Source organism: Osmia lignaria, chromosome 9 (genome assembly GCF_051020975.1).
Source record: "Osmia lignaria lignaria isolate PbOS001 chromosome 9, iyOsmLign1, whole genome shotgun sequence".
NCBI classification, from domain to species: Eukaryota; Metazoa; Arthropoda; class Insecta; order Hymenoptera; family Megachilidae; genus Osmia; species Osmia lignaria.
Genome location: NC_135040.1, coordinates 4,648,554 through 4,665,232, shown reverse-complemented (window position 1 = coordinate 4,665,232; position 16,679 = coordinate 4,648,554). Strand labels below are relative to the sequence as shown.

Genomic DNA, 16,679 nt, shown 5'->3' with positions numbered 1-16,679 from the left:
GTTTGCATAGACTGAAGGATTAAGAGGTCGAGAAAAGGCAATCTCAGGACGGGAGATGACCGCAGCCTCGGTAATCTCTTGTTGTAGAAAGGATGTCGGTCTGTTATGAGACTGCCGCTAGTCTGATTGTTCCGTCGGATGAAAAGCTTCAGGGAAAGTTTGAGGAAAATTAGCGAGCTATCGAAACTTTTCGTTTCCAAAGTGTTCCTTTTCAAAGCTTTTAACGAGTTTCATTCCCATCGTCGTCCTGCTAACAGCTTTACCTTTCCCGATGTCGAAGATGAAGCAGGCTCGACGATTACGAAAACCGCGGCGAGAGGGAAAGTCGAGGAGGATGAATAGGGCGAGTACACCGAACAGTCAAATTGATACTTCCTTCGTTTTTTATTGTACAATCTGTGACATGGAAACTTTGCTAAATTACGCTCGATTACTGTGACGAGTTAAGGCAATCGCGAATCGATGGATTTCGCGAATGCGCTCGTGCCACCTTTCTGTTTCCTCGGAACATTCTGAAAAGCATCGATCGACGCTGACGTCAGCCTATCGATTCGTTTTACGGACACCACGGTTTTATGGCCGAGTGATAAATTGGCTGGGGATGAACGACGGGTTGAGCTACTTTTACGTAATTATACTGCGGTTGCACGTGCACCACTTTCGGATGTTGATATTGAACTGGGTAGGAAATTTGGGGTTTATGGACGACAGGCGGCAAGTCATACTTCTTCAGGTACACCTTAGGAGACTCGTACATCACTTTTTGAACGATGGGCGCGTAATACATTGGCTTGTGGTAGATGGGAGCGTACGATATCATCGGCTTCTGATAAATTGGATAAACTACTTTGGGTTGGACCACTGGTTTCACGATCACCGGTGCTGGCGTCGGCTTCAGGATGACCGGAGGCGGAGCTGGCTTCACGTACGTGATCATCGGTTTGGGGATGTACTGAATCGCCGGTTTCAAATAAATTTGGGGCGGTGGCGAATAGGAGATCGGGTGCGAGTAAACCGGAGGGCATGGGTTATGATAGGACTCCCTCTTCGGTTTCATCCAGGCCTCCATCGGTGATTTTTCTTCCATCATGCCGTCCGGCATGTGCATGTTCATCGCGGTCTCGGAACGAACGCTTGACAGCCATATCAGGCACGGTATCTAGGGATTAGAAAAAAAACAAATTGTTGACGATTTTAAGAAATAATCATTCGACGACTTACATTTTATTTCACTTACCAGTAACCTGAACATGATTTCGGCTTCTGTCGGATAACTTCTGAATCTAATGTCCCTGGCGAAACTAGAGGCGCGTCGTGCGTGGCCGTCGGTTTTATAAACTTTTGCTCCACTTAAACGGGGCAGGTTTCTTGCGGGCCGAAGTCGAATGTGATTCCCTTATGAGGAGTAAAAAGCGGTCGTCGGTCAGGAGTGTGACGCAACCGATCGCGCCACGGTATTTCCTGAATAAATTCTCCACCTCGGGCATTACGCGGCGATCGTTAGACTCGCGTTTGTCATTTACAACACGATCGCCAGTCATTGGCCGGTTTCTGGACCGACAGAACCGCGGGGCAAACCTCGTAACGCGCCCGATCGCTTCAGGTGCAGCCTCCGGTAACCTCCAGTGAAAAACGGAGAAAAAGGTTCGCCAGCTTTGAAATATTTACTACCGTTTTATCTAATTTATATCTCCTCTGCGGCCACTCCCGCCGTTTCTACGGGGGTTGATTAATCGTACGCTAAGAATAAAAAGTAGCGAACCGTTTTTAGATAAATACTTAGACTTTCCGAATATCTGATTATAGGTTCTTTAATATCTTACTAAACTTACGATTAATGTTTCGACTTTAAATTTTTAACTTTGAAACAAGATATATTTTGCAATCTCTATTTAACGCGATAAGAAATTTTCTGTATATTTTATTGAAAAATGAAAAATAGTAAAAGTCATTCATTATTTCTGTACGGCTGACATTCTTGTTTTCTCCAGGTGGCGAGGTAATTGTTTTATCACGGTGTTGGGCGGCAATTAGATGGAGAAAACAGTCGAAGCATGCGGATCGACGGGATCCAATCTGGTGAAGTTGACCTAATTAAGAAATCCAGTGGTTCGAAGAAAAAGCGACTGGTTCCGAGCCATTGAAAGAAACCCACGGCTTTCAAAACCGTCTAAACATCTCGACTATTCGAGACAACCACCATAAGGGAAAGAAATTCAATCGGCAATTGTTACAAAAACAAAAACAGTTTATTTGAGCAACAATAACAACATTGGACTATGTACAAGCGTGATAATGCCAATAAACGATTAATTTCATTTTGGCTGCGTATTTGGTAGAAGGACTCGAGTTTGATACGTCGACGACATCCAGGATCAGTGCTTCCAGCCGTGTCCTTTGCTTTGGTGATGGAACACGTGCTTGTAGACAGGTACGTGGACTGGGTATGGTTTTGGAATGGGAACCGCGAAATGTTTCTCCACCGTCACTGGATAGGGCTTCTCGACAACGTATGGTACCTATACATTAATATTTTAAAAATAATATATCGGGTTTTGTTTAAATTTGAAAAATTAATTTAATCGTGTAGATACCTTTTTCTCTACCACGTACGGTTCAGGCTTCTCCACTGGAATTTCAACGTGTTTCACTACCTCCACAGGCACTGGATGTGGAACTGGTACCTCGACCTGATACGGCTGCGGAATTGGTACCTTAATGTGCTGCGGTACCGGCACTGGAACAGGGTGCGGAATTGGTATGGCGTATTTTTTGTAAATTGGAATCTCCACCGGTTTCGAGGTCTCGTGATAAGTGGATCCACCGTGGTCCTCTTCGTAGGAGGCGCACACCATGGTCACCAGAGCGGTAAGTATCTACCATGGAAAATGATCACGGTTTATAGTAAAAGGAATCGATAATTAATCGGAAGTGGTTGATGGAGAAAAACTTACGAAAATCCTCATGGCTTCTGCACTGTGCACGCAATCCGTAGTGTTAACTGGCCACAATCTCTTTGATGCTTTCAAAGTCACGGCCAAGTGTTTATATACCAACGTCACTTTCTCCCTTCTCTTCGTTACATTTACTCTTTCTACTAGTCGTGTTTATACCTGTGCGCGTGCATGATCGTTTTACGATTATTCTCGTAGATATATTTCACCTATGGATGGGTGCTCTTCCTGGCATCCAGACACCTTCCAATCTCTCACATTTTTTTAATGATATTTATCTAATTAACTGCATCCCTTAAATTATTTACTATATAAGGGAGTTAGTACCATTTATTTCTACATCCCTATTTATCTAATTAACCCGTTCGTCGAAATTATTTACTGTATAAGGGACAGAGTACCATAATATTTTTTAGCCCCCAGGTGATTGTTCAACCTCGTAATTTTATATTTGTGCACGATTAATTGTAAAATATATATTTCCGCTTCGGAGTAGGTAGGGCGTTTTTGAAAATATTTTATAGCCTCGACTTCCGTAATTACGCGAACGAGCGAGAAATATTTTAGAAACCTGCCTGCACCGATCCCACGAGTACCAAATACAGTAGAACGCTTTCGATTCTCACCATATAGAAGGAATGATACACACCGTGGCGATCGCGGGGAAAGGAAGTTATTCCTCTCGGTTCAATTACCGAACGATTGAGTAATTGTACTTTTAATCCGACCACCCTGTTTACACGTTGTCACGTTACATGCACATTTTCGTCAAGCCATGGAACAACGTGCGACGCAGTCTCTACCGCGTAGATCATCGAGAATGAGCTCGGTGGAGCGAAGCAAACGTGGTCGTGGTCTAATTCGCATACCTAACAATTTGTAAACTACTGTCAGCCAGGCTTTGAACACAAGTTCAGCCGTGTCTATCCCGTTAACACGCGATTCTATAGATCCTTCGGTTCCGTAGCTAACTTTCGCACAAAGGGGTGTTAAGCGATACGCGTCGATGATGGACGAATCGAAAGAAAATCGATACTCGATGGAACGGTAATTATAACAGAGTGTTGAATTTCCATCGATCATCTGATCGTACGTGAATAGAACTTTCGAACGGATATTCCTGTACTTCCTCTCTCGTTTTCAAGAGAGAGAGTCTATGCTTTAGAGAGTTTCTTGTATCTTCCACGAGCGTGTTACTCCTACGGTCGTAGCGGAACGCAAGCGGAGGAAGGAAAAATGTTTGACTCCGATATAGAGTGTCGTGGAGGAAAAATATCGAGGGGTGTGGTCGTTAAAGAAAGAGAAGTCTGAGCTCGGAAGATTCGAATCGTACACGAGACTACTCTCTGTACCAACGAGCGGAACAGTGAAAGTGTATCTCTCGAGTAAAAGTGGTCTCGCCTGGCGATATAGGAACGTGTTTGCTGCTGGGCTCGTTATGGCGAATCAAGATCGCGCAGAATTCCTGTCGGCGACTAGTCCGCTTCTGGCCGATTTGTTACACCGGACGACAGGAAATGGAACGCACGATTACGCGTTTCCTTCCTCTGTTCGTTGATGAAACGGGAAGAACGTTTCTTCTTACGATTGCAGGAAACGAAAAGAGAAAGGATAAAAGATGACGTGAAAATGTTCTTTTGTCAGGTAATGATCTCGCGTCCGAAGTAACTCAGATATAGGAAAATCCTTTGGGAAGGGTCAAAAGGATTCATCTTTGAATGCGTAACAATATCTTTTTAGAATTTTTATCATCCCAATCGTGACGTGTAACGATCCAGAGAAACACAGTAGTTTTTAAGTATCGTTTATTAACAAAAACGTTGAGGTTCGAGTAGAAAAGGAAAACTTAACAAGTGTATAAAATCTATAACAAAGACATTGGCAGCGTTTGCGTCAACCAGGACGTTTAGACGAGAATCTCGTGTGTCTTTCAAGAAGTATGAAAAAATCATCGTAACGATGAACGTTTGTTTTCCAGGCGAGAAGAACGATTCCCATGTGTTCAACGAGCGAGCCAGCTTAATGCCATCCCTTGCCCTTCGAAGAGTAATGGAAGACGTGCTTGTAGATCGGTACATGAACCGGATACGGCTTGGCCACTGGAATAGGGAACTTCTTCTCCACGTACACCGGATATGGCTTTTCTACCACGAAAGGTACCTGGATAAAAATATCAAGAGTTATCATATTTCCTATTTATTGGATATTAAATATTTCCAAAAATATTAATTACTTACATGCTTCTCAACAATGACGGGTTCCGGTTTTTCAACGGGGATTTCGACGTGCTTGACCACCTCGACAGGATAGGGATGAGGAATTTCGATGGGGACTTGTTGAGGCTGAGGAATCGGGATTTCTATCTTCTGAGGAACTTCGACTGGCACTGGGTGAGGAATCGGGATCGCTGAAAAAAATATGAAAGAATATTAATTAATATATTTTGGAAAATTGATAAAATTTAATAGCGAAATATTTACCATATTTTTTATAAATTGGAATTTCCACTGGCTTCGATTTTTCCTCGTAGGTGCTGCTGCCGTGGTCTTCGTCGTAATGGCTCGCCGATACCGTTCCAGCGAACACCGCGATACCGATCAAAAGAATCTGAAAACATTTTATTATCGATCATAGGTAACGCTTTATTTTCAAATGTCACGTGGTAATTTGAATTTCAACTTCGAAACAAATGAATGCGGTGTGATCTTTAAACCTAGTTTCAGACGTATCCCGTAAACCATAAATTTCACGATATCTCACTGTCGCACTATCATCCGATTTTTCAAAATACTCCTTACGATTTGATTCATTGTTGCAGATCTTCCGGGCGGGGGTGTTTAATTGTGCAAGGACAAGAATCGAGCGTTGAGTGTCTGTGGCACTGGAACACCGAGCTTATATACTAACATCGATTCCACCACCTTTCACTGTTTCTTTGCGCTAGAGTCCCGACCCTTTCCAGGATATATCAAACATCGTCACACCACCGAACAACCTTTGTACGAACTATATACACGGTCGATGAATATGAAAGGATCTCGTTTCATTTTTCACGCGGTACATTGAACCGTTCGCCGTCTATGGTGTACCGGAAGCCGAGGTTACGCGTGCTCGCGGACACGGGAAATGTCTCGTTGTTTGGGATAACACGTTCTTTCCATGTAGATCGTGTTCGGTTTGAATGAAAGTATGCCCAACTCGTCTCTTTAAAAACACTGTTTTATTACACGCTGTGTGCTCCAGAAAAGGAAAGTCAAATTTCACTTACGAAGATCTAATAAGAAATGAGACAAAATGGATTACCAAAAATATTAATGATTAATAATTAATTTCACCCAGGATCACTCAAAGTGACCGACAAAGCGGAAGATCAAAAGCGCTTTAAGAAGCGACCGCAAATCTACAACAGCTCCATTTGCCGGAAACAAACATGGAGCTGCGGTTGCGAAAATTTCTACAGACGATTCGATTCCACTCCGAGTGGTCGATTCTAGAACGGAATATTCAAAACAGTGGAGAAGATGACCATCGAGAATTAAATATGTGCATAAATTATAATTATCTTTCTGAAGGAGCTCAAGGCTCGTGTTAAGTTGTTCGAAGAAACGGTCATCGTTTCGGTTTCTTTCTCGCACGGTATGTGATTGTGGTCGCCGATGGGCAAATCTCGCGTCTACCGGAAGTGAAGGCGAAAAACGCTCTGAGGCGTAGAAAGATTCCGAGTTTCGGGAGCAACGAAATGAAAGTCCTTTCGTATTTGAGAAAAAGAAGTTTTATGAAAAACTGATCGAACCCGGAGATCTTTGTTCCTGTAAAAGCATGTTTCTAGTTTGATAAGTGAACAGCAGAATGATCGAACGGCGAGAGTAGGAAGTGTCTGACACAATCTACTTGCCGGTTATCGTGCTTTTTCGTTCACGATCTGTATTAACAACGAATTGTATCCTGGACGATGTTTCTCCTACGCGTTTCTCATCTTGGTTTGAATTTTAATTACGTGACGCTATCTAGTCGTCGAGATAACATCAGAATGCAATGTGGTTTGTTTGCTAACGCGTATATTAATCCCTGATGCCTAGGGGCGACAGTGACATAGCAGAGGGAGAAATTAAATGCAACTACGGTATGAATTTAATGCAAGCGTGGGTACAGATAATGTGTAATATGGTAATAGCTTTGGATGAGAGTCGGTCTACCCATTTCACGGTAGAAAGTTCATCTGCGATTTTGGTACGGTTTCCAAAGACCGCGAATTTCTCTGAGCGAATATTCGTCTTCCTAAACGTGCAACCAACTTTCGCATTAAACGGGTCCTGTCTTATTATTCGAAATTGTTCGAAAACGAGCTCGAAGAAAAATTGATTTCTTAATGGCCGATCAATCTTCCTCGAAAGGAATACGATCGAGCTAAGAACAACTCGATTCATTTGCCCATTTGTCACGACTCGAGGTACCGTTTTAATTCATCCTCGTTTATTGGCACGCGATGCTTGTCGGCTTCGAAGGAACAAGTCGCTAAAGACACCGAAACGAGTCGAACGTGACGAGTTAGAAACTTGAAGGCGTTCAAAGTTCAATAGCGATTCGAGGACACCCATGGTCGCCTTTCTTTTTTGTTTAAATTGCAGAAAAATTGGAGCAAATTGCAATCATTGACCTGGAACGAAAGGAAAATCAATTATTATTCTCATATTAATCAATTGGAGAAATTTGCAAGGTTTTCAAGGGTCTGAAGAAATGTATCTTGATCCCTTCCGTGCGTTCATCTTTCGAAGTAGAAGGCTTTTACCTTCTTTCGCGTTTTTCCTATTGTTCTTCCTCCTCCAGGAGCTCGTTTCTATCGATAGCAACGGGTACCTCGAGAGGAACGTTTGGTTATTTCCCACGGGCGAACAAGCAACGCCATTAACGTTACTCGCTCAAACAGTTTTTACAATGATATCGTTGTTCCTGGGGAGCCATCGTTTAGCGTTCGAGATCGATCGTGCCTCCCTTTGATCGTCGAGGAACCGGAGAAAATATTTTAACGTTCAATTTCAGACGGGAATTGTTCTGCTTTTGAAATGCCTCGAGGCATGATTTGAATTTTACTTTCTTTCAGTATTCAATTACTCTCATTATCGTAAAGAAGCAATTGAAAAGTAATCGTTAAGAGTCCTTGAGCCTCTTTCCGGATAATTTGATCAAGAATTATCTGAACAGAAATCGAAAGTGATTAAGATCATTGATGAGAGCAGTTTTCCTTCCATTAATATTGCTTTTATTTCATTTCGAACAGGTGATTATCGTTCGCAATTGGTTGAGGCTCGAAACAGTCTGCCGTCGTTAAACTTTCTTTCTGACCACTTTTTGCATCGTTTCTCTACTTTTTCTAGCATGAAGTGCGATCGTCGCCCAGTCTGACGGATCCCACTCAGATTTCTCCGCGAACGTTCACGAAAAAGTGTTTAACCGTTGCATATTGATGAGATTCAAAGAAGGAACCCGCTGCGTGAAACCTTCCGCGCAATTTCTCTTTCCTTTGCACAGCGTTATGATTTCACGATTCTTCTTCCTCCTTTTACATCCCTGCAATTACCGAGATCATCTTCGCGTCTCACTTTCGCCTACACGTTTTTTCCTCTCGTTATAAATTTGTCAGTGTTACATATTTAACCATAGAATCGTGTTACTTCCGCGTTCAAAAATGAAAATAAAATAACAGGGAGTGAAAGCGAAATTGAAGTTTCCTTATCGTTATTCTGTGTCTGTTAGACAGTCCCTTCGTAAATGGAACACACCTTCTCTCGATCAGCTACACCTTCCTTTTTCAGATAGTTAATATTATATCTTTTCACTGTTGAGAATTTGCTCACAGCTTACATTCTCTTCGAACGTTCGTCCTTTCAATGGATTCCTTCTGCTCTGGCAGTCGAATTTACGAAGGTCAATGACAGAGGAAAGTAATCGCACCGATTACTTTCGCTACCAGTGCGCTCGAAGTACGCGACATTCTCCTTTCTCCTCTACGCCATGCTAGCCAGTGACCAATAGTTGCAACGCTTCGTTAAGTAACACCGTGTCACTGTAATGAGAAATCTTTGTTCAGATTTTTCACACTGAATTCAATGCGTTTTCCCTTTCTTCGCGTGGACCAGCGATCAATAATCGTAACTCTTCGTTAACGTAACACATCGTTTTATATATTTAGATAACAAATTTGCAGTTTTGTTAAGGACGATGGATTTAATTAACAAATACTTCGGTACTTCGAATAAGGTCATTTATTAACAAGCAACTTTAAAATACAAAATGATGGAACAAGCAACAGATATTACAGGAACGATGAATGGCAGAATAATCAACAATTTGAACTCTCGATTTGCTTTTAGTGTCCCTTGTGTCTGTGTATGATCGTCTTGTAAACTGGGATCTTGATGGGAATTGGTTTCGGCACAGGTACAGGAACGTGTTTCACCACAGTGAAGGGAACATGCTTCTCGACCTTCACAGGGATGATTTTCTCGACTGGGGTGGGTACCTTTTTCTCCACCTTGGTGAACACCTGTTTCTCCACCTGTAAAGAAACGAATATTATTATGCGAACTATCTAATTAAGTTTTAATGTTAAATATTTACCGGGTATGGAACGGGTTTCTGCACAACCACCGGAACTGGGTAGCTTTGGGGAATGGATTGAACTTGCAAGCTCGGTACAATGAATGGAACCTTCTTCGGTATCGGCACCCCTATTGCAATTAAATTTCACGTGGTGTAAAATTCTACATCTCAGTTGACAATAATTTACGTACCAATTTCTTTAACAACGGGTATAAAGTGACCTCCTCCTCCTCCTCCTCCGTGACCTCCCAGACCAATCTCGTGCTCTGATCCTCCTAATGCAATAAAAAAAAACCATATGAAAAGAATTTTTCACATCTAGCTTTATTTCAAAAAATCTTTAATTATGTCTTCGACCAGCTAGATAAATTTTCATTGAGAACTAGCTGCAGTGCTAATGAAACGACGAAATATTTATCCTCTGGACACTGGTTAAACCGGAAAATCTCAAACAGCGCTGTTTTAATAGTGACAGCTAAATCAGACCTAATTCGTCCAAACTGAATCCTCCTCCTTCGTGACCCACGTCAATTTCCCCCAAAGTCAGTCCATGACCTCCCCATCCTAGTTCGCTGGCCCAGCAGAACTCAATGATCGCCAGAACCACGATCTTAAACAAAGTAAGATTGAAAAAGTTCATTATTGGTCACTGGCATAATTGTTTATATAAATGGTTTGAACGACACGTACGAGCTTTTCCATGTTTTTCTTATTCTCCACCAACGAGTTGCTTCGTGAATAAAATATCAACTCGAGACAAATTCTTTGGGTAGTCACTTTATATAGCTGCTAAGAGACATGCAACCCCACTATTCCGAGAAATGCTATTCGGCACCTTCACCGTGCAAGTTACGTTTCTCCCTTAGAACAATTATGTAACACAGGATTTCCGTCTTTCTTTAGAACAGCGATGAGCAACCTACATAATTCCCCGTCTTTTCCTGTTCTCATTAAAACGTCGACTCGATTGTTCACCTTTCTATCACTTCTTTCACACCGGGACTCGGTATTTCGTGAGTGAATGTAATTACAGTAATATCAAGAGTACTTTGTGGTGAACAGATGATGAGGGGTAGTGGTACTTCCTATTTCCTGGTAATAGTTGCGAGGAAAATTTTGCAATGATAAGTGAATGTAACAGGAATGTACGAAAATGTAAAAGAGGTAAATTTATAAAAATAGCAACACAGCTATTATTATTAAATTATTTTTGGAACTTTCAAGACTTGATCGTATCTAAGATAATTGCAATTATAATGTGTCGTAGGCAGTCGACATAATTAATCAAAAGCGTAAGCTTAATCAATTTCGTTAATTATTATTAATCATTAGCCACGTTACGCAGGATTACTCGTCGGTAATTATCTTCGTCGACTTCCTGCATCCTCACGGCTCGTTGACGGTGGTTGATCGTGACAATCGTATTTCCTCCAGTGTCGAACTAGATCGCTCGCGAAGCATTCACTTTCTATGGAATCTGCAGCTGATGTATCGAAAATACCACAGTGAAAGTTTCGATTATGATCTCTAGCGTGCTTAATACGGATTCATCAACCAGGTGCGACGACCGTTACTGTCTATTCGAAACAACAGGAAAATCATTTGATTATCCTTCCAATATTCCATGGAAAGTTTTTTCATTTAAATTTTTATCGAATTTCCACGAACGAACGTGTCATATTTGTTGGAAATACAATTTGCATCAAAATCACGCTTTGCAACAGCGAAACTGCTTGTATTAGTTTGTTTTTAATACGGAATATCTACTTCCTGCTTGATACATTAATCCGTAGAGGAATTATCTGGCGGCATCGAGAGGAGGAATTTTCTGAAACTTTTACTGGTGATCAACTTTCACTAGGAAAATACTTATTCGTTCATTTTTCAATCATTTTATTGGAAAAACAAAAACAGTAACATTTATAAAAGTAGAAAAACAAACATATAATAGTAACAGTTTTTAACATATATACAGAAAGAACAATAAACTCAGTCGCGACACCCTCGAATAATCATTTTCCCTTGATATTCATATCGATTCCATCAGGGTTGTTCGATGGACGTTGATTCGAGCCTTGAGCAGAAGCAATGAACGTCTTTGCGAGATCGTTGTTTAATGATTCCCGACGTTCTAATGCTTTTTCGCGTGGTGGTAGATGGTTTTGTAGACGGGGATCTTGATGGGATACGGTTTGATGACCGGCACTGGCACGTGTTTCTCGATCGTGATGGGAATCGGCTTCTCGACAGGCACCGGAATATGTTTCTCCACGGGGAATGGAACCTTCTTCTCCACAGGGACCGCGACGGTCTTCACTACTTGAACTGGTACCAATTTTGGTACCGGATGCGCAACTGGATACGACTGGGGAACGCCGACTGCCACTGGATGGGGTACAGCAATCTTCACGATATGAGGAACTGGTACCCCTGGAAAGCGAAAAATTTTAATAGATCACAGAATTATTCGCGTAAAAACGTTTTAATTTTAAACTTACCGATGTGTTTGATCACTTTGATGGGTATAGGCTTCGTCACCTCGACGTGCTCCGACACAGGGACACTTTGCACCACACTGTGGTGACCGCCGTCGAGGGAAACTCCACCCTCATCACCGCCCTCGTAACCACCGCCATAAGAAGAATAATCCGAGCTCAAGTGGTCACTGGAACCTTCCAAGTGTCCCGAAGATGCTTCGAGACCTCCACCGTGTCCGCCTCCGAAATCGCCGCCTCCGTAACCACCGCCGTAACCACCGCCGTATTCTCCGCCACCGTAATCGCCGCCACCGTGACCACCGCCATAACCGCCGCCATAGCCGCCGCCATAGCCGCCACCGCTGCTGTACTCGCCACCGTAACTTCCACCCCCGGAAGATGAGCCGAGGCTCTCATGGTCGGATCTTTCGATCGGTTGGAAACCACCATGGAGCTGGTACTGTTGATAGTCGTTTTGATCCTGTTTCACGATCAATGGCGCGGCCGTGGCCAAGGACACCAGAGAAAGCAGCACCTACGTAAGTCGAAGGTAAGGTTCGTGAAAGAGAATGCACAGTGAATGGAATAGTGTGAACTTGAAAATGCAGGTACCGTGTATCGTGTTAATTAAGTGGCCGTTAAGTAAAGTAAAATTGCCAAGTGGTAGTTTAGTGTTTTTGAGTAATTGCAATCGAGATAAAAATATTCAGATATTTTAAGACTAATTGACCATCATGATTCGAAGGAAATTTGATTTAACGCGATGGTTTTCTTAAAATTTTCTAATTTAACCAGTGTTGGAAAGAAAAATTATATCCGAATTTGTTACTCACGATCTGATTCATGTTTCTATGCATATAGCTGTGTTCACTGTACAGAAGTTTCTTGAGCGACTGATACATCTATGCTCATTGCTCCTCTTAATATACCGTCGAGCCTTTCACTGTCGGGGATGTAGTTTAGTCCAAAGGCCGGCTCCAGTGAATTGCAGCCGACCGGTACAATTGTTTCCCGTCTATCGGTCCGGCGAGCACGTCCTAGGCATTGGCCACTCTTGCTAACTCCCTTGTACCGTACGAATTGAACGCTTACTATTCTCTTCTTAGGTGATTGCCCACGTATGCTCGTAATTTTCATCTACCATTTGCCGCCGCTCCCACCATCATCTCGGTGCTACTTCGAGGATAGTGGATCTTTGAAGTTTCTTGAACCTGATACCACGTCAGTTTATTAACTTTACAGTCTCCTTCTGTCATTGACTCGGTGAGCGTTTCTACGAGGAAACTGGATGCAGTGCTTGTTAGGTAATTGTGATTACGTTCCTTTGTCGATTCCTGCAGAATTAAGTTCAGTGAAGTTCAGAATTTCTGATCCTTTGACTTTGCATTGAAAATTCTATCGTTTCATTGGTTGAAAGCATAGGAAAGGACCTTTGCTAGAAACTTGCTAGAAATTTTATATATAAGAATTAAAATACACGCTTTCACGCGTTGTTGCAAATCATTCGCGCGTGTTTCTTATTTCCTAACAGTTGTAACTATCCCTCAACGTTCTGTCGATATTTGTTCATTTGTTCGTTCCAGAAGTAGTTCCTTCCTCTTTCTGTAATTAAGCCCGGGCGGGAAAACGTTCTAATCTCGCGACAGTTGGATATTCGAAGATCGCGTGCAGGTATATTTGAGACAGGAGTCATGCTCGCGAATCTCGGTTTGCCTTGTGGAGAGAGCATAACGAAAGCCTCTAAAAAACAACTATGTGTAAACTACGCCGGCCGTCCATTATTATCTAGAAAATTATAATAATTATAAGGCTGGGGCAAGATACGTGGGAATTCGTGACTCAAATCGCTCCGGCAATTTCCTCGGAAACTCACGCGAATTGCTGAACAATTATATCGAAAGTGCCTCAACTTTGTACTCGCTCGAAGGAATTAAAATAAGAAAAATATACTGATGGAATTGAGTAACCTCCTCCTTTTTCGAAGTCTGTTAAAAAGAGAGCAGTCTCCGTAATCGTAATCCTTTCATCTTTAATTGAAGAAATAAAACAAATGAAATTCTCCGCGCATTGCGATCATCATTAATTATCTCTCGCTACCAGTTGTGATGGATGGTTTTTTAAGAAAGCGACAGCCACGTGATCGATCAACCTGCATTAATTTTCAGAGGGGAGTAGATAAACAAGCAACGGGTTTAATAAAAATAACTCGATCAATTTTATTCGCTAACAAAGTAACAAAACAAACAAACATACAGACATAAATAACTATCAGTGACATTCTTTCATCTTTGTATGAAATGTCGACGCTTCGTCGATCTCTTCGATTCGAATAAAGACGAAGCGTTCTAGTATCGTGAGCTTTCAAGAAAGCGAATCAAAATCTTCACGCGTGCATAACGCCACAAACGATGAATTTATTGCATTCTGTTTCCATTCGCAGGCGTGTCTTGTAAGCGTGCATCCTTTGGCGGTGCCCTGACGCAATCGGTTAATGGCTCCAACCGTGGCCGTAAGACTTCACCCGATGGAACACGTGTTTGTAAACCGGCACGTGAATGGGGTAAGGTTTTTCCACCGGCACAGGTATGTGCTTTTCCACAGGTATGGGCACGTGTTTCTCTACCGGAACGGGTATCACCTTCTCCACAGGGTACGGCACCTTCTTCTCGACCGGTATCGCGATTGTCTTCACCACTGGAATGGCGACCGGCTTTGGTACCGGTACGTGAACCGGATATGGCTGTGGTACGCCCACCGCCACCGGATGTGGCACTGCTATCGCCACCGGGTGAGCGACCGGTACACCTGAAGGTAAAAGAAAATAATTTTTCTTTATAAATAGAAGGCAACGCGTACTGTAATTAACGTTAGTAATCAGACGTGCTAGTTAATTGCTTCGTTTCGCAATTAGCTTTGGAACGATGGTGGATGAGCGAAACTTACCGACGTTTTTAACGACAGGTATCGGTATAGGTTTCGTCACTTCGATGTGCTCGCTTACTGGCACAGCTGGTGCATAGTGATGCTGCACGTGTCCTCCGTGCAATCCATGATCGTAACCCCCGCCCCCGTAAGAACCATAACCGGAACCGTAACTAGACAAACTATCGTACAGTCCTCCCCCTGATACGTGTCCTAATTCCATGCCGTGTCCGGAATCGTAACCGCCGCTGCTTGCTACCCTGTTTCGAATCAATTGTGAATTAATCATCTATTAGAATCTCTTTTTTTTTTTAATTTTAATATTTACCCTTGCCAGCCTCCGTCACCACCTGCCTCGATGCTCCCCAAAGCGCATCCCGCGATTAAACACAGCAGCAGTACCTGAAACAATGGGATCGATGAATATTCGTAACGCGAAGCCACGAAGAATGGCAAGTAAACTTTTTCTCTATCGATACGTTATAAACTCTGTCAGCAAATGCTGGTAAATCACTCGCCGGCGAGTATAACGTTCGCTGACTGCGATCGTAACTTTCGAGGCATGAATATAAAGCGGGAGACGAATGGGGGCCATAATGCCAGCGGCTTTACGAGCCCTCGACAATGTACATCGAGCTTGTGTATGGAAGAAGATACGCGAGAGCAAACAATAGTCACTTTTCACCGATATCGTTCACGATACTGGCCGCAGTTTTCATGGAGACGCGAAACATCCCTCGCTACCACGATTCACTGTTCCCCCGAACGCTTTTCATTACCGTGCCTGATTCGCATAAATCATCTTACGTTTTTTAAGGTTACTTACATTAATGGACATTTCTTTTTTTTTTTTCTTTTTTTAGGTCTACGATTAACGGTGGTTGAAGAAACGTATACTGATACTGCGGGTAGTTGCCGATGGACCGATCCTTTTTATACGCTTTCTCCCTCTCCCCTTCCTAGACGCACTGATGATCTCTCTCTTGGAAACCGGACTTGCATGTTCGAGCTCATATCCGACACACGTCGGTAGGAAATACGCTCGTGTGACGAAACACGACACCCGACGTTTCTGTACGTCTCGGATGAGAATTGACTTTCAGTGTCAAGTCGATGAAATGGAGAATTGCGAAGGGTGATTTCGTACGTGGGAAATCAAATAGTCACGGACTATTTCTGTAACAGATCCATCGTTGTCTAGCTTTCTATTTTATGCTTCGAGATCCTCTTTCGTTCTTGGTTGAATTTCTAACACAGGGCTACCGGAACTTTCGACAAAGGGATTTTCCAAGGTGGAAATAAATCGATGGAGATTCACGCGACCGGAGGACCGGGGATCTTTGCTCGATCTTCCTCGAGAAACGCTGACAGAATGCACGGTAAGATTCTGAAACTAACGCGATCAGTGAACGCGGTGAACGCCCATGCGAACCGATCGTGATCTTTCCTTGGCTCGTTGGCGTCGAAAGCGATTTCCTTTCCTACGGCGAGATTCTCTTTCTTCCGTTTTGCCCTATTTTGCGATGTCACCGGCATGAAATTCTACCGTGCAACCGAAGCGTGACTAACCGAAGACGATTAAATCAATTAAAACTCCGGACGTGATTAAGTTTTTACGAGATTATAGATGGGAAACTTTCAATACATTATCGTTACCATTTTTGTAACATTTTTGACGTTGAATACAGGATCGCACTCTTTCGTGACCCGGGTAGTTGGAAAAAAA

The 16,679-nt window shown here is 42.7% G+C and overlaps 5 protein-coding genes across 5 annotated transcripts; all 5 read right to left on the bottom strand.

Moving 5' to 3' along the window:
• Positions 1–429: 429 nt before the first annotated feature.
• Positions 430–1,289, bottom strand: LOC117605377 (uncharacterized). Its single transcript, XM_034326684.2, has 2 exons — positions 1,238–1,289; positions 430–1,159 (listed from the first exon to the last, which is right to left on the bottom strand). The coding sequence occupies exons 1-2, from the start codon at positions 1,250–1,252 to the stop codon at positions 557–559; spliced, it is 618 nt and encodes a 205-aa protein (XP_034182575.1). The 5' UTR covers positions 1,253–1,289; the 3' UTR covers positions 430–556.
• Positions 1,290–2,375: 1,086 nt separating this feature from the next.
• Positions 2,376–2,966, bottom strand: LOC117605557 (uncharacterized). Its single transcript, XM_034327053.2, has 3 exons — positions 2,955–2,966; positions 2,595–2,876; positions 2,376–2,519 (listed from the first exon to the last, which is right to left on the bottom strand). The coding sequence occupies exons 1-3, from the start codon at positions 2,964–2,966 to the stop codon at positions 2,376–2,378; spliced, it is 438 nt and encodes a 145-aa protein (XP_034182944.1).
• Positions 2,967–4,919: 1,953 nt separating this feature from the next.
• On the bottom strand, positions 4,920–5,817 carry LOC117605429 (uncharacterized). The gene is made up of 4 exons (XM_034326814.2): positions 5,753–5,817; positions 5,435–5,561; positions 5,192–5,361; positions 4,920–5,114 (listed from the first exon to the last, which is right to left on the bottom strand). Exons 1-4 carry the CDS (start codon positions 5,762–5,764, stop codon positions 4,974–4,976), a joined length of 450 nt encoding a protein of 149 aa, XP_034182705.1. The 5' UTR covers positions 5,765–5,817; the 3' UTR covers positions 4,920–4,973.
• Positions 5,818–9,290: 3,473 nt separating this feature from the next.
• On the bottom strand, positions 9,291–10,256 carry LOC117604366 (uncharacterized). Its single transcript, XM_034324338.2, has 5 exons — positions 10,245–10,256; positions 10,041–10,164; positions 9,746–9,829; positions 9,573–9,682; positions 9,291–9,510 (listed from the first exon to the last, which is right to left on the bottom strand). Exons 1-5 carry the CDS (start codon positions 10,254–10,256, stop codon positions 9,322–9,324), a joined length of 519 nt encoding a protein of 172 aa, XP_034180229.1. The 3' UTR covers positions 9,291–9,321.
• Positions 10,257–11,565: 1,309 nt separating this feature from the next.
• On the bottom strand, positions 11,566–15,845 carry LOC117605327 (uncharacterized). The gene is made up of 6 exons (XM_034326580.2): positions 15,780–15,845; positions 15,282–15,355; positions 14,975–15,213; positions 14,553–14,836; positions 12,053–12,566; positions 11,566–11,984 (listed from the first exon to the last, which is right to left on the bottom strand). The coding sequence occupies exons 1-6, from the start codon at positions 15,789–15,791 to the stop codon at positions 11,686–11,688; spliced, it is 1,422 nt and encodes a 473-aa protein (XP_034182471.2). The 5' UTR covers positions 15,792–15,845; the 3' UTR covers positions 11,566–11,685.
• Between the last annotated feature and the right edge of the window lie 834 nt (positions 15,846–16,679).

Coding starts and splice junctions, on each gene's coding strand:
- LOC117605557 (XM_034327053.2), bottom strand. Junction 2,520..2,594: donor CGTACGTGGTAGAGAAAAAG/GTATCTACACGA, acceptor ATTAATGTATAG/GTACCATACGTTGTCGAGAA.
- LOC117605327 (XM_034326580.2), bottom strand. Junction 12,567..14,552: donor ACAAACACGTGTTCCATCGG/GTGAAGTCTTAC, acceptor CGACTTACGTAG/GTGCTGCTTTCTCTGGTGTC. Junction 11,985..12,052: donor CAAAGTGATCAAACACATCG/GTAAGTTTAAAA, acceptor TTCGCTTTCCAG/GGGTACCAGTTCCTCATATC.
- LOC117604366 (XM_034324338.2), bottom strand. Junction 9,830..10,040: donor ATTCAGTTTGGACGAATTAG/GTCTGATTTAGC, acceptor TTATTGCATTAG/GAGGATCAGAGCACGAGATT. Junction 9,683..9,745: donor ACCCGTTGTTAAAGAAATTG/GTACGTAAATTA, acceptor TAATTGCAATAG/GGGTGCCGATACCGAAGAAG.
- LOC117605429 (XM_034326814.2), bottom strand. Junction 5,362..5,434: donor TCCAATTTATAAAAAATATG/GTAAATATTTCG, acceptor TATTTTTTTCAG/CGATCCCGATTCCTCACCCA. Junction 5,115..5,191: donor CCGTCATTGTTGAGAAGCAT/GTAAGTAATTAA, acceptor ATTTTTATCCAG/GTACCTTTCGTGGTAGAAAA.